Source organism: Uranotaenia lowii, chromosome 2 (genome assembly GCF_029784155.1).
Source record: "Uranotaenia lowii strain MFRU-FL chromosome 2, ASM2978415v1, whole genome shotgun sequence".
Classification (NCBI taxonomy): domain Eukaryota; kingdom Metazoa; phylum Arthropoda; class Insecta; order Diptera; family Culicidae; genus Uranotaenia; species Uranotaenia lowii.
This window is the reverse complement of record NC_073692.1, coordinates 77910720-77922391: the sequence shown is the minus strand read 5'-3', so window position 1 is coordinate 77922391 and position 11672 is coordinate 77910720. Positions and strand designations below refer to the sequence as shown.

Sequence of the window (11672 nt, the reverse complement as noted above, 5' to 3'; positions counted from 1 at the left end):
GAAGATCATTTTTCTTTTAAGGTCTGTCTGAAGGTTGATTTTTGATATCTTTTCGCAGTCCTTTTTACGGGATTTTGTGAAATTGAAAACTGAAAAAAATCACTAATGTTTATCCATGCAGAGCATAGTGCACTAGGAATTATCACAAAAACGTTTACATAGAATTGAAACCAATAAAATGGATGGACAATTTCATGCCACCTTACTTTGTTACTCTTGAGGGGAGTTTCTTTTCTTGGTAGAATCAGAAGGATTCGCGAAAGTTCGTCGGATGGCGTATTATTTAAATCGCTTTGTCGTTATATGGAATAAACAAGCACTTGTCATTCTTGATAGATATGAAGTCTTCCCAAATAAGTAAAAAGCAAATTCAAGAAAAGCATTGAAATCCATAAGATTTTAATCATACTTCAGGATAATAAGGAAAATAATAAAATCTTCCCAGTAAAAAACCTCTAAGATATACAAAAAAAATCGAAAATTCGTCGAATATTTATACTATTACAGAAACCAATAGACAACCTGTAAAGAATGTGAGTTTAATGTTATATGGTTTAATCACATATCTTTTTCTAAAGTTTTGGCAGCAGCAGTAGTTTTGTTTACTGTATTTCTACATTCTACATATTCCCCTAGCGCAACTTCATTTTGTTTAACCTTCGAATGATCAAAGAAAGACTTTAAGTATGTTCCGGTTCGACGAATTTTCGTTTTCGATTATGAAAATTCTTACAATCAAAAGTTAATGAATGAAGTGAACAAAAGTTATTCATACAAAATTCAAAGAGTCATATTTCAGTGATTAACTTAGAAAGAAGGAAGCGTACTGAAGTATATAATTTCGTTGAAGGCTGAAAACATCGAGTTTTGCAAAAAAATACAATTTAAAAAAAATCAAGAAGTGCATTTTGACAAATAACAACGTATAGAGGTCCATCCAAATGTTCCTTAATATTTCTAGTAAATTAGGTTTGCGAGTAACTTTAGATGAATTTCGAAAAAGAGCTATAAATTCTGCTTTCTTGATATTTTTGATTTTTTTGATTTTCTTGAATTTCTCGATTATTTTTATTTTCTTGATTTTTTTATGTCTTGATTTTCTTAATTTTATTGATTTTCTTAGTTTTCTTGATTCCCTTTATTTTCTTGATATTCTGAATTTTCTAGATTTTCTTGATTTTTTGATTTTCTTGATTTTCTTGGTTATCTTGATTTTCTTGATTTTCTTGATTTTCTTGATTTTCTTGATTTTCTTGATTATCTTGATTTCCTGACTATCTTGATTTTCTTGATTTTATTGATTTTCTTGATTTCTTTTGATTTTTTTAATTTTCTTGATTTTATTGATTTTCTTCTTTTTCTTGATATTTTTTATTTTCTTGATTTTATTGATTTTCTTGTTTTTCTTGATTTTCTTGATTTATCGATTTTCTTGATTTTCTTGATTTTCTTGATTTTCTTGATTTTCTTGATTTTCTTGATTTTCTTGATTTTCTTGATTTTCTTGATTTTCTTGATTTTCTTGATTTTCTTGATTTTCTTGATTTTCTTGATTTTCTTGATTTTCTTGATTTTCTTGATTTTCTTGATTTTCTTGATTTTCTTGATTTTCTTGATTTTCTTGATTTAATTGATTTAATTGATTTTCTTGATTTTCTTGATTTTCTTGATTTTCTTGATTTTCTTGATTTTCTTGATTTTCTTGATTTTCTTGATTTTCTTGATTTAATTGATTTAATTGATTTTCTTGATTTTCTTGATTTTCTTGATTTTCTTGATTTTCTTGATTTTCTTGATTTTCTTGATTTTCTTGATTTTCTTGATTTTCTTGATTTTCTTGATTTTCTTGATTTTATTGATTTTTTTGATTTTCTTGATTTTCTTGAATTTCTTGATTTTCTTGGTTTTCTTGATTTTCTTGATTTTCTTGATTTTCTTGATTTTCTTGATTTTCTTGATTTTCTTGATTTTCTTGATTTTCTTGATTTTCTCGATTTTCTTGATTTTCTTGATTTTCTTGATTTTCTTGATTTTCTTGATTTTCTTGATTTTCTTGATTTTCTTGATTTTCTTGATTTTCTTGATTTTCTTGATTTTCTTGATTTTGTTGATTTTGTTGATTTCCTTGATTTTTTTCATTTGCTTGATTTTCTTGATTTTCTTGATTTTCTTGATTTTCTTGATTTTCTTGATTTTCTTGATTTTCTTGATTTTCTTGATTTTCTTGATTTTCTTGATTTTTTTGATTTTCTTGATTTTCTTGATTTTCTTGATTTTCTTGATTTTCTTGATTTTCTTGATTAACTTGATTTTCTTGATTTTTTTGATTTTCTTGATTTTCTTGATTTTCTTGATTTTCTTGATTTCCTTGATTTTATTGATTTTCTTGATTTTCTTGAGTTTCTTGATTTTCTTGATTTTCTTGATTTTCTTGATTTTCTTGATTTTCTTGATTTTCTTGATTTTCTTTATTTTCTTGATTTTCTTGATTTTCTTGACTTTCTTGATTTTCTTGACTTTCTTGATTTTCTTGATTTTCTTCATTTTCTTGATTTTTTTGTTTTTCATGATTACTTGAGCATTTTTTAATTTTATTGATTTTCTTGATTTTCTTGATTTGCTTCATTTTCTTGATTTTCTTGATTTTGTTAATTTTCTTGATTTTCTTGATTTTTAAATTTTCTTGATTTTTTAATTTTTAAAATTTCTTGATTTTCTTGATTTTTTTTAATTTTTTTAATTTTTTTTTATTTAATTTGTTTTCTTGTGTTGTGTTCTTGTTTTCTTGATTTCTGGATTTTCTTGATTTCCTTGATTTTCTTGGTTTTCATGATTTTTTTCATGTTATGATTGGCTTGATTTTCTTGGTTTCTTTGCTTTTCTTTATTTTCGTAACTTTTTAATTTTATTATTTAATTTTTCTGAATTTCTTGATTTTCTTGATTATCTTGATTTTCTTGGTTTTCTAGATTTTCTTTATTTTCTAGATTTTCTTGATTTTCTTGATTTTCTTGTTTTTCTTGATTTTCTTGATTTTCTTGTTTTTTTGGATTTTCTTGATTTTATTGAATTTCTCGATATCTTGATTTTCTTGATTTTCTTGATTTTCTTAATTTCCTTTATTTTCTTGATATTCTTGATGATTTTAATTTTTTAAATTTCTTGGTTTTCTTGATTTTCTTGATTTGCCGCATTTACTTGATTTTCTTGATTTCTGAAATTTCTTGATTTTCTTGATTTTCTTGATTTTCTTGATTTTCTTGATTTTCTTGATTTTCTTGATTTTCTTGATTTTCTAGATTTTCTAGATTTTCTTGATTTTCTTGATTTTCTTGATTTTCTTGATTTTCTTGATTTCCTTGATTTTCTTGATTTTCTTGATTTTCTTGATTTTTTTGATTTTCTAGATTCACGAGATTGACTTGATTGTTTTGAATAACTTAATTCACTTTTTTATTTTGGTTCTCTTGTTTTTTTCAATTTAATTGATTTCTTGACATTTTTGAAATCATGATTTTGTTGATATTCATTATTTTCTTTATCTTTGCGCCCAAACAAAACCCATCCCAGATTCAACTGTTCTTCGAAGGCCCCCAAATCCATGGTGGGACCAGCAGTGTTCCAAGCTTTATAAGGACAAATCAAAAGCATTCAAAGATTTTCGAAAACATGGAACCCTTGTCCTTTTTGAATCATACGTTTCCCTTGAAAATCAGTTCAAAAAATTGATCAAAGGGAAGAAAAAGGCGTATTGGAGAAATTTTGTGGGTGGTTTATCAAGGGAAACATCCTTGAGTACCTTATGGAAAGTTGCACGAAGCATGCGTAATCGATCATCTACAAATGAAAGTGAAGAATATACACATAGATGGATATCCAACTTCGCACGGAAAGTCTGTCCAGATTCTACACCTGTGCAAAAAATAATCCGGAACGTGCCTTCTGATAGGTGTGGTCTGGATTCCAGCTTTTCGATGGTCGAATTTTCACTTGCGCTCCTCTCTTGTAACAATTCAGCTCCGGGAATTGATCAAATCAAATTTAACTTGTTGAAAAATCTTCCGGACGCAGCAAAATTTCGCTTGTTAAATTTATTTAATTAATTCTTGGAGAACAACATTGTTCCCCAAGAGTGGAGACAAGTGAAAGTTATCGCTATCCAAAAGCCCGGAAAACCAGCCTCCGATGCGAATTCGTACCGTCCTATAGCGATGTTGTCTTGTATACGCAAGTTGATGGAGAAAATGATTTTGTTTCGTTTGGATAAATGGGTAGAAGCAAATGGTCTCCTTTCAGATACTCAATTTGGGTTTCGAAGGGGCAAAGGGACAAACGATTGTCTTGCTTTGCTGTCTTCAGAGATACAAATGGCGTATGCAAAACGTGAGCAAATGGCTTCAGTGTTTCTAGACATAAAGGGAGCTTTTGATGCAGTGTCGATAGAGGTTTTGTCAGACATGTTGCACTCCCGGGGTCTGCCTCCTCTATTGAACAACATCTTATACAGCTTGCTTTGTGAGAAACATCTGAACTTTGCTCACGGAGATATTGCAATTAGAAGAACCTCCTACATGGGTCTCCCGCAGGGTTCATGTTTAAGCCCACTTTTGTACAACTTTTACGTAAGTGACATCGACAGTTGTCTCTCTGAAGGCTGCACTTTAAGACAACTTGCAGATGATGGCGTAGTATCTGTAACAGGTAATACTGAGTCACATCTGCACAGACCTTTACAAGATACTTTAAACAGATTGTCATCCTGGGCTTTGGGGCTTGGAATCGAGTTCTCTCCAGAGAAAACGGAGTTAGTGGTTTTCTCTAAAAAGCATAGACCAGCTCAACCACAGCTCCAACTTCTTGGCAGGACGATCACTCAATCGAGGTGTTTTAAGTATCTTGGGGTTTGGTTTGATTCCAAATGTACCTGGAGAGCACACATTGAGTATCTGAAAGGAAAATGCCAACAGAGAATCAATTTTCTCCGATCAATCACTGGCACCTGGTGGGGAGCCCATCCAGAAGATCTTTTAAAATTGTATCGAACAACTATCCTCTCAGTTATGGAATATGGTAGCTTCTGTTTCCAGTCGGCTGCCAAAACTCACCTCATAAAACTCGAGCGTATCCAATACCGTTGTCTTCGCATCGCTTTGGGCTGTATGCCCTCTACGCACAACATGAGTCTTGAAGTTTTGACAGGAATACTCCCTTTGAAAGATCGATTCAATCTACTGTCACTTCGGTTCCTCATTAGGTGTGAGGTCATGAACCCATTGGTGATCGTTAATTTTGAAAGGTTACTTGAGCAAAATTTTCATACAAGATTTATGTCTATATACCATGTCCTCATGTCAATGCAGGTAAACCCTTCTTCGTATTCTCCTGCTCGTGTTTGTAGCCCAGACTACGATAACTCTTCTGTCCAGTTTGATTTGTCTATGCAGCAGGAAATTCGTGGAATCCCGGATCCGCATCGTCCACTTCTGATTCCAAGAATTTTCGAAGCTAAATATAGACACGTCGATGCTGATAAATTGTACTTTACTGATGGATCACTTATAGAGGAATCAACAGGATTTGGAGTGTTCAACGAAATATCTAGCGCCTTTTACAGCCTCGAGTCACCATGCTCTGTGTATATAGCAGAGTTAGCAGCAATTCATTGGGCTTTGGACAGTATCGCTTCAAGGCCAGTCGGGCACTACTTTATTGTAACGGATAGTCTGAGTTCTGTTCAAGCAATTCACTCAATAAAACCGGGAAAGCACTCGCCATACTTCTTCGAGAAGATACGGGATAGTTTGAGTGCTTTATCAAAACGTCGCTTTACCATCACCTTTGTTTGGGTTCCCTCTCATTGCTCGATAGAGGGTAATGAGAAGGCAGACTCTCTGGCAAAGGTGGGGGCGATGGAAGGCGACACGTATCAGCGTGAAATCGCCTTCAACGAATTTTACTTTTTAGTTCGAAGAAACTCTCTTGTCAACTGGCAACGCAAATGGGACGAGGATGAGGATGGTCGGTGGCTGCACTCGATTATCCCAAGGGTAAGCCTTAAACCATGGTTTAATAGATTGGACCTGAGTCGGGATTTTATTCGTATATTTTCCCGTCTCATGTCCAATCATTGTCGCGGTACTCTATCGTTTTGATATTGCTGGCAGCAATTTGTGTAGTTGCGGCCAAGGTTACCACGACATCGAGCATATTGTTTGGTCGTGCGAGGTCCATCTTGTCGCTAGAACGAATTTCATAGACTCCCTTCGGGCCCGAGGAAAACCACCCTATGTTCCAGTGAGAGATGTGCTGGCAGTGATAGACTTGGACTACATGTTCGAAATATATCTTTTCCTTAAAGCTATTGATCTTCGTCTATAATTCTTTTTATTTTCATATTTCCCTATCTATTTTCTTTTCTTTAAAAAAAAAGTGAACTAAAAGTAAGCAAACTATTGTAAAAAAAAAAACAAAAAGAGTTTGGCTCCTTAAAGCCTAAAGGTATGAGCCGTTTCAAATAAAGAATTAACAAAAAAAAATTATTTTCTTTATATTCCTTATTTTCTTGAAATTCATGATTTTCTTGATATTCAAAATTTTCTTGATTATATGATTTTTTTGATTATATGATTCTCTTGATTTACTGGATTTTTTTGATTTTTGGATTATTTAGTTTTCTTGTTTTCTTGGTTTTTCTTTGATTTTCTTGATTTTCTCGATAATCTGGATTTTCTTGATAATCATGATTTTATTGATTTTCTTGATTTTTCTATAGGTTATGTTCGGCTTTCGGTCTTTCGGTCAAGATTTACAACACTTTTTATGTGCTCTTCATACAACGTTTCGAATTAATATTTATTCTTTTTCAAGGAACTAAAATAAAACATAAAGCATAAAACATATTTCTTATGGAACCAAAAAATGTTCACTTACTCGAACATTCGTGCTATAGTCTGAAACAGATGCGCTCCTAAAGCGTTCATCAATCGTCGGTTTCTGGCTATAAAATTTTAAATTTGAAATGGTTCAGCTCAAAAGTGAGGAGGATAGCGTGTAACTTACGTGCCCGGTACTATAATTTGGCCTGGGCGGCGGCGCCTAATCCGTATTCCGAATGACGTCCCGAAGCAACACTTTATCCACTCGACTCACAGTTTGTTATTGTTGTTTGGGTTTCTTCTTCATAGCCAGAAACCGGCGCCGATGAGTGCTTGTGAGCAGTCCGAGAGAGTGTGTGGAACACTCCGCCGTAGGAGATCGCTCTTCCGTCTGTGTCGTTCTGTATATTTACGGTATTCGGAGTGCTTTGAATATAGCACATTTCGAGTACCTCTAGATGCCGGCGGTGCTTGTTGGAGCTATCGAGAACGGTGGCTTTGTCGAAGTCGAACACGTGTCCCTGGTTGAAGCAATGTTCAACAACGGCCGATTGTCGTAGCTCTCTGATGGCTGGGTCTGATGCTGTGGACCCTGAGGCGATGATTCGGTTCAATTTGGTGACGTCGCATTTATGCTTGGACATTCTAGTACGAAGTTTGTAGCTAGTTTGCCCAACATAAACTTTTGAGCATGTCTCGTTACGGTCGGATGCGCCTGCGCACGGGATGTTGTATACCACATTGGAACGATCGATCGGTTGTATCGGATCCTTAACCACAGGCAGTAGGCTGCGTATTGTATGTTGTTGCGTGGTGCCGATGCGTACTTGCGGATAGTCTGTTTTCAGTGAACGAACTATGTTCGCAGTTAGGCCGTCGATGTTCAGTATGGATCGGTAATGTTGTGTGGGTGTATCTTGTGTGTTTTGGCTGGTGGTGTCGGTTTCGTTCGCTTTCTGCACTAATCTATTTATTAACGCTGTAGGGTAATCGTTTAACTTCAAATTTTCATGGATCAACTTAAGTGCGGCATCGGGGGAAATGTTTGTCGAAAAGATTTTCACACGTTTTATGAAGTTCAGAGCCGTGTTGATTTTGAGCCGTGTGTTGTGAGCCGATCTGAAATTCAAAAAGCGACCCGACGCTATCGCTTTTCGATACCACTCGGTTTTTATTGATTGGTCTGGCTGCCTGATCAATATCAGATCCAAGTACGGGAGGCGATAATCTGACTCTATCTCGACCGTAAATTGGATTTTCGGGTGGTATTGATTGAATTTTTCTCTTACCTGTTCGACATGTTCTCTTGGTAGGGCTAGCAGTAGGTCATCAACATATTTCCTTAGGATCGGGATCTGGAAATCGAGTGTCCGTGTGACATTGTCTAAAAGTGATTCCATCACAAAGTCAGCTATCGGGCTAGACACAGGATTGCCCATCGCCGTTCCGTATGTTTGCTGGTAGAATTTATTTTTAAATCTGAAGTAACTGCAGCTCATGCAGAAGTTAACGATTTCGAGGAACATATCCAAATTTATGTTCGTGTTCTTCTTTATCGCGTCCCAGTTGTAGATGATGTTGCGGAGAACTAGGTCTCGGGGGATACAGGTGAAAAGCGAAACAACATCGAAAGAAACGAGGATGTGATCCGGTGGGAGTACAACATTGTTGATGAAATCGCAGAAAAAGGTTAGCAGATTTAAAATTAATCAACAGGGCAACAGAATTAAAGCTAAAAACGTACAAAGCAACCGCCCCTTGCATCTACGGGACACCCAAGGCACACAAAGTAGGCTTGCCATTAAGACCAGTAGTACCATGCATGACGTCACCATCTTATGAATTGTCCAAATATATAGGACGAATACTCCAAGCATCGATCAACAGCAAATACAACGTCAAAGATTCGTTTGAGTTCTGCGATTTCATCAACAATGTTGTACTCCCACCGGATCACATCCTCGTTTCTTTCGATGTTGTTTCGCTTTTCACCTGTATCCCCCGAGACCTAGTTCTCCGCAACATCATCTACAACTGGGACGCGATAAAGAAGAACACGAACATAAATTTGGATATGTTCCTCGAAATCGTTAACTTCTGCATGAGCTGCAGTTACTTCAGATTTAAAAATAAATTCTACCAGCAAACATACGGAACGGCGATGGGCAATCCTGTGTCTAGCCCGATAGCTGACTTTGTGATGGAATCACTTTTAGACAATGTCACACGGACACTCGATTTCCAGATCCCGATCCTAAGGAAATATGTTGATGACCTACTGCTAGCCCTACCAAGAGAACATGTCGAACAGGTAAGAGAAAAATTCAATCAATACCACCCGAAAATCCAATTTACGGTCGAGATAGAGTCAGATTATCGCCTCCCGTACTTGGATCTGATATTGATCAGGCAGCCAGACCAATCAATAAAAACCGAGTGGTATCGAAAAGCGATAGCGTCGGGTCGCTTTTTGAATTTCAGATCGGCTCACAACACACGGCTCAAAATCAACACGGCTCTGAACTTCATAAAACGTGTGAAAATCTTTTCGACAAACATTTCCCCCGATGCCGCACTTAAGTTGATCCATGAAAATTTGAAGTTAAACGATTACCCTACAGCGTTAATAAATAGATTAGTGCAGAAAGCGAACGAAACCGACACCACCAGCCAAAACACACAAGATACACCCACACAACATTACCGATCCATACTGAACATCGACGGCCTAACTGCGAACATAGTTCGTTCACTGAAAACAGACTATCCGCAAGTACGCATCGGCACCACGCAACAACATACAATACGCAGCCTACTGCCTGTGGTTAAGGATCCGATACAACCGATCGATCGTTCCAATGTGGTATACAACATCCCGTGCGCAGGCGCATCCGACCGTAACGAGACATGCTCAAAAGTTTATGTTGGGCAAACTAGCTACAAACTTCGTACTAGAATGTCCAAGCATAAATGCGACGTCACCAAATTGAACCGAATCATCGCCTCAGGGTCCACAGCATCAGACCCAGCCATCAGAGAGCTACGACAATCGGCCGTTGTTGAACATTGCTTCAACCAGGGACACGTGTTCGACTTCGACAAAGCCACCGTTCTCGATAGCTCCAACAAGCACCGCCGGCATCTAGAGGTACTCGAAATGTGCTATATTCAAAGCACTCCGAATACCGTAAATATACAGAACGACACAGACGGAAGAGCGATCTCCTACGGCGGAGTGTTCCACACACTCTCTCGGACTGCTCACAAGCACTCATCGGCGCCGGTTTCTGGCTATGAAGAAGAAACCCAAACAACAATAACAAACTGTGAGTCGAGTGGATAAAGTGTTGCTTCGGGACGTCATTCGGAATACGGATTAGGCGCCGCCGCCCAGGCCAAATTATAGTACCGGGCACGTAAGTTACACGCTATCCTCCTCACTTTTGAGCTGAACCATTTCAAATTTAAAATTTTATAGCCAGAAACCGACGATTGATGAACGCTTTAGGAGCGCATCTGTTTCAGACTATAGCACGAATGTTCGAGTAAGTGAACATTTTTTGGTTCCATAAGAAATATGTTTTATGCTTTATGTTTTATTTTAGTTCCTTGAAAAAGAATAAATATTAATTCGAAACGTTGGATGAAGAGCACATAAAAAGTGTTGTAAATCTTGACCGAAAGACCGAAAGCCGAACATAACCTATAAATTATTCCCGGTCGAAAAATAAATAACTTGATTTTTCTGTTCTCTTGATTTTCTTGGTTTCTTATTTTTTGATATTTTTGGTATTTTTCCGATTTTCTTGATTTTCTTAATTTTTGGATTTTCTTAATTTTCTTAATTTTCTTGATTTTCTCTTTAAGCATGATTTTTTTGATATTTTTGATTTTCTTGATAACCTTGGTTTCTTTTTTATTCTTGATTTATTTTTATTCTCTTGATTTTAATGATTTTCTTGAATTATTTTTAGTTTTCTTGACTTTCATAAATTTCTCGATTTTTTTAAATTTGTTTGATTTTTCCGATTTTCTTAATATCTTGATTTTCTTAATTTTCTTGATTTTCTTGATTTTCTTAATTTTCTTGATTTTCTTTTTTTTTTTTTTCATATGTGATGAAAGAAATTAGAGAAACATGAACTATCAAAGAACGAAAGAACATAAGCCGTAAATATCATGAAAATTTCGAAAAAGATACAACGGCTCACCGACAGGACTTGAACCTGCAATCTCCGCTTCGGTACAACGGCGCGTTAGCCAATTCCACCACGGTGAACGTGATGGAACCGGCGAACACGAGCAATCGAGCTCTGCCGATCAACTGCTGGACCATCTATCGAACGAAACACCATGTATATCCCGCATGTGATCTTTCCCTCTATTGATCTCTCTTGTTTCTCTAACCCCACCCATCGACTCGGGATTTTAGCCGAGCGAGCACATGGTCGATTGCTTCGGGTTTGCCGCAACTTACGGTCAGATGAAGAAGCAATCAGTGCCGCTCAAGGTTCCGAGCAGACCAGTTACACAGGGAGGTGTTGCTCTGTTGAAATCAATACTGATGTTATGAAATCTCTTGGTACATCTTTGTACCTGAAAATGATCACATTTTCATATGTGATGAAAGAAATTAGAGAAACATGAACTATCAAAGAACGAAAGAACATAAGCCGTAAATATCATGAAAATTTCGAAAAAGATACAACGGCTCACCGACAGGACTTGAACCTGCAATCTCCGCTTCGGTACAACGGCGCGTTAGCCAATTCCACCACGGTGAACGTGATGGAACCG

The 11672-nt window shown here is 36.1% G+C and overlaps 3 protein-coding genes across 3 annotated transcripts; 2 read left to right on the top strand and 1 right to left on the bottom strand.

Moving 5' to 3' along the window:
- Nucleotides 1-5250: 5250 nt before the first annotated feature.
- Nucleotides 5251-6420, top strand: LOC129749232 (uncharacterized). The gene is made up of 2 exons (XM_055744170.1): nucleotides 5251-6047; nucleotides 6165-6420. The coding sequence occupies exons 1-2, from the start codon at nucleotides 5265-5267 to the stop codon at nucleotides 6174-6176; spliced, it is 795 nt and encodes a 264-aa protein (XP_055600145.1). The 5' UTR covers nucleotides 5251-5264; the 3' UTR covers nucleotides 6177-6420.
- A 712-nt stretch (nucleotides 6421-7132) lies between these two features.
- LOC129741585 (uncharacterized) lies at nucleotides 7133-8314 on the bottom strand. The gene has a single exon (XM_055733322.1). It carries the CDS (start codon nucleotides 8312-8314, stop codon nucleotides 7133-7135), a length of 1182 nt encoding a protein of 393 aa, XP_055589297.1.
- Nucleotides 8315-8697: 383 nt separating this feature from the next.
- On the top strand, nucleotides 8698-10218 carry LOC129741584 (uncharacterized). The gene has a single exon (XM_055733321.1). The coding sequence runs from the start codon at nucleotides 8698-8700 to the stop codon at nucleotides 10216-10218; it is 1521 nt and encodes a 506-aa protein (XP_055589296.1).
- Nucleotides 10219-11672: the final 1454 nt, after the last annotated feature.

Coding starts and splice junctions, on each gene's coding strand:
- LOC129749232 (XM_055744170.1), top strand. CDS start 5,265: ATGAACCCATTGGTGATCGTTAATTTTGAAAGGTTACTTGAGCAAAAT.
- LOC129741585 (XM_055733322.1), bottom strand. CDS start 8,314: ATGGGCAATCCTGTGTCTAGCCCGATAGCTGACTTTGTGATGGAATCA.
- LOC129741584 (XM_055733321.1), top strand. CDS start 8,698: ATGACGTCACCATCTTATGAATTGTCCAAATATATAGGACGAATACTC.